The sequence below is a fragment of the Hipposideros armiger genome, unplaced genomic scaffold, assembly GCF_001890085.2.
Source record: "Hipposideros armiger isolate ML-2016 unplaced genomic scaffold, ASM189008v1 scaffold_184, whole genome shotgun sequence".
Classification (NCBI taxonomy): Eukaryota; Metazoa; Chordata; class Mammalia; order Chiroptera; family Hipposideridae; genus Hipposideros; species Hipposideros armiger.
Genome location: NW_017731534.1, coordinates 760,800 through 764,978, shown reverse-complemented (window position 1 = coordinate 764,978; position 4,179 = coordinate 760,800). Strand labels below are relative to the sequence as shown.

General features: G+C 40.6%; 1 protein-coding gene across 2 annotated transcripts in view; it reads left to right on the top strand.

Moving 5' to 3' along the window:
* Nucleotides 1–4,179, top strand: part of TEK (TEK receptor tyrosine kinase) — a 112,810-nt gene that overhangs the window by 79,849 nt on the left and 28,782 nt on the right. For both annotated transcript variants that reach the window (XM_019652686.1, XM_019652685.1), the window contains exons 10-11: nucleotides 2,051–2,212; nucleotides 4,037–4,171. In XM_019652686.1, coding sequence (XP_019508231.1) covers nucleotides 2,051–2,212; nucleotides 4,037–4,171 — 297 coding nt within the window. The remainder of the gene's footprint in view (nucleotides 1–2,050; nucleotides 2,213–4,036; nucleotides 4,172–4,179) is intronic.

Genomic DNA, 4,179 nt, shown 5'->3' with positions numbered 1-4,179 from the left:
CAAAGTCTGAGGCTTTCTTCTGTAGCTGGGTCTTTTCTTAGGTAACAAGTGTGGCAACTGGCTCAGTGTTTCTGAAGCTGCTCTCTTCTTGTGTCAGTGACATGTGGATGTCTCCACTGTTTTGTCAGTGTTTCGGGATTCTCCATCATTTTTTAAAAATTCTGTGAAATTTAATAGTTATAGAGCAGTGCAGGCAATAATAAAACAAATATATTCCTACAACTCAGAATTAACAACTGTTAACACTTTGTCATATTTGCTTTCAGCCTTTTTGTTGATTTGTGGAAGTAATAACACAAGACAGGCAATACCAACATCCCCTTTGACCATCATCCTTACTCTAATTCTATTCCCCTTCCCCCAGAGACAACCAAAATTATGAGTTTATTATGTGTCTTTTTCCATTCAGTGTTGTATAATTTTAATACATTATATACATCCTTAATTGTACATACGTATACATATTATTTTTCATCTTGCTTTTTTGAAGAAACATTATGAATTTTATTTGTTCATGTTAATTTGCTTAGATCTGACATATGCTTTTTTCACTTCTGCATAATAGTCTATGTGATGAATATATCATCTTACTTATCCCTTCCTTTTTAGCCAGACATTTAGATTTTTTTTCTATCACAAACAAATATGCAATGACCATCCTTACATGTCTCTATGTGCACAGGTGAGAGCTTTTTAGGGAGCAGGCCCGGAAGAGGAACTGACTGGCTGTATCCCTCTAAAGTGACTATTCAATGTGTACTATGTCCAGGAGCATATACGAGCACCATTTTGCCTATCTTCTCCATGTCTGTTTATATCTTTTCCCTATATCTGCATCGCTTGATATTGTTAGATCTTTTTTTTTTTTGGTTGATCTCAAATGTAAAAAATAGTACCTCACTATTANCAAAATATACGTTTATGTACTGTGGCTTTCTGGAAGGCCACAAACCATTTTAATGGCTAAGATTTTTTCATCCCACAAGAATCAATTTTCACTTCCTTGGTAGTCATATTGTACCCGCTGAGAATACATGGCCTTTGAGATGGGGAGATTATTCTGGATTATCCTGAGGGATCCACTCTAATCACATGAGTCCTTAAAAATAGAGAACCTTTTTTTGGCTCAGAATGATACGTACAATGGAAGAAGGTCAGAAAGTTGCGACTTGCTGACTTTGAAGATGGGGGAAGGGGCCGTGAGCCAAGAAATGCAGGTGATTTTAGCAGCTGGAAAGAACACAGGACCAGATTCTCCCTAGAGTCTCCAGCAAGGCACAGAGCCCTGCTAACACCTTGATATTAGCCTGGTGAGATAGATGGCTGACTTATGACCACCAAAACTAAGTGATAAGTTTGTGTTGTTTTAAACCAAAGAGAGAGAGGGCGGAGGAGGAGAGAGCCCATAATCGAGTGGGAAGAGTGATATCAAATAATCACCCAAAGTCACAAAGAATAATAAATTCTGAAAATGACAAGGAAGGAAAAGTAGAAGTTCTGTGGAAGTGTTTGACACACAAGCCTAACTGAGGTCCTAGGATAGCCCCAGTGAAGAAGTCACATCAGTGGGTGAGAACTGTGACAGGTAAGAGTTAATAGGAGAGTAGTGGGAGGTGGAGCACTCCTTGCAGGAGAACTACATGTACAAAGAACCTGAGACAGAAAGGAGCATGGTGCCTTGTTAGCTGGGTGAATTGAAAGGAGGTAGTGAGACTGCAGGGTCTGGGTGAGGGGACGAGGAAGCTGGAGAGGAAGCAGGGGCTCACCTGTGCAAGGCCTGGCAGGTACGAATTTTATGCTACATGTAATGGGAATCCAGTGAAAGGTCTTGAGCAGAGGAGTGTTCATATTTTAAGAAAACACTTTGACTGTGGCTAACGAGTTGGAAGGACAAGAGCTTGGCAGGGAGATCACCAAGCAGGTGACTGCATTAAATCTGAGCAGAGAACGTTAAGAGAAAAATATAACGGCACTCCCTCTCCCCCCACCTAAGAACAGTGATAAAACCCCAAACTCTAAGAACTAATCTGATGGCTGAAATTTTGCTTAGTTCTTCCCAAGCCTCTGAATGCCCCAAACGTGATCAACACTGGACATAACTTTGCTGTCATCAACATCAGCTCCGAGCCTTTCTTTGGGGATGGACCAATCAAATCCAAGAAGCTTCTGTACAAACCTGTTAATCATTATGAGGCATGGCGGCATATCCAAGGTAAGGTTTGGACAGGGAGGGCTCCAGCTGGAGATGTGGCACCAGGAAATACATTTTCCCCTAAATATAGAAATCCCCTCTCCTTGTCTCAACGCTCTACTCCATGGTGGTGGCTGGGGGGTTTCATTTCAGAATATTGAAGCTAGAATGTGCAGCCCTCTGAGATCTGGGGCACCCTTCCTGAAGGTTATGATGTACTGAGGACACAGAACAGCCTGCATCAGGAGTCACTCTCTATATCAATATTCCCCCCCTGGGCTCTTCTAGCTCTTCAGTCCTGTTTTTAGTTACTGTGTGTTGCTCATGGTGAAAGACACATGTTTATGCCATAAATATGGCCAACAGGAAAGTGCAGGTCCTGCTCGAAAGACAGAGACCTAATCTGCTTAAATTTGAGGGGTGATTGTTGCTGTATTGAGCTGTGTATTCTTTTTCTCATTTGCATCTTGCCCTCTCCTGAAAGCTTCCAACCCACAGAGATTTTGAGAGCAATTTGGACCCAAAAAGTTCAGGTCATGGCCGACTGGACTTGAGTGGACAGAGCAAGGAGTGTGGGCAGAGAGCTACAGGCCCCTCCCCAAACTTCCTGAAAGAAAGAAATAGTTCGACAAAATGTGATAAAATGTCAGAAGTTTGTGAAAACAGTTTAATGAATTCAATAATTTATTAAATTTATTTTGAAACAAATTACAGTTGTTTGTTGCATGCTGATGTAAAATCCCAATTTTTAAAGAGCCTACTGAGCATTATCAATTGACAATGCAGCTGTAATTGTGCCATCTTGTAGAGAGACCTGCCACTATCATGCTTGCAGGCAACACACATCTCTCCACTGTTACTTGACCCTCACTCTTCCTGTGATTTTCTATAAAGGGCCCCCTACCCACTGTATGTAGATACTTAAGGAACTTTTTAAAAGGAGAAGAAAAGAAAGGTTTTTGGTTTAATAACACTAGTCGATCTGGGTACATTGAATAAGGTCATGGTATTATGACTAACCTCTTCACATTCTGTTGTAGACTCAGCCAAAACTCAGAATCCCAGTGACATAAGGCTGATTTGCTGGATTGCTGTTTCCAACATCAGTGGCTAGCTAGGTCTTAATAAAAAGCAGCTTTTTTCATATGGTAGTAAAAATCTATCTTCTCGTTTTCACAAGTAGACAGTGACAAAATGGTCTCCTAAGGACTCTTACACACTTTTTTCTTACCGACTGGGAATTTATCCTATGGTAAGGCAAAAATCTACCGTTGTAATATCTGTGGAGAAACAGAGGCTGGCTATAGTCAATAGCTAAGGAGAAAAGCAGCATATACTTTATGTTAATAGGATCTATTTTCAGGTACTTCAGAACCCCTCATTTGTTATGACTGTTACAAATCCTTTATCCTGTCATTGTAAGCAAACCCTCAGAGTCTCTTCTCTTGATAGCTTGATTGCAATTACTGTATGCACTTGAAAAGAGTAGAAATTAAATTATTTTATATTATTCTAATTGAGATTTCCCCCCTAAATCAAATCGGTATTCCATACAGTTGAATATTTGTGTGCCTTTACAAATGAAAAGACTAGAGCAGAAATGAGTAAGTGGCACATAGATACTTATATTCATGTATATACGGTAACCTAGAAGCTTCTCTTAACTAACCTTATTTCCCTTATATTAGGGATGGTGAGGCCCTGAAGATGGAATTGCCTCTCTGTTTCACTAAGACATTGCATTTTTAAAAACCAAACATTAGTTCACACCACAATAGCAACATTCCAGTGTAAAGAATGTCCAACAATGCCAACTTAAGTTTCCTGGACTTTCCCTCTTCTCAGTGACAAATGAAATTGTTACGCTCAACTACTTGGAACCTCGCACAGAATATGAACTCTGCGTGCAGCTGGTCCGGCGTGGAGAGGGCGGAGAAGGGCACCCTGGACCTGTGACACGGTTCACAACAGCTTCTATCGGTCAGTGG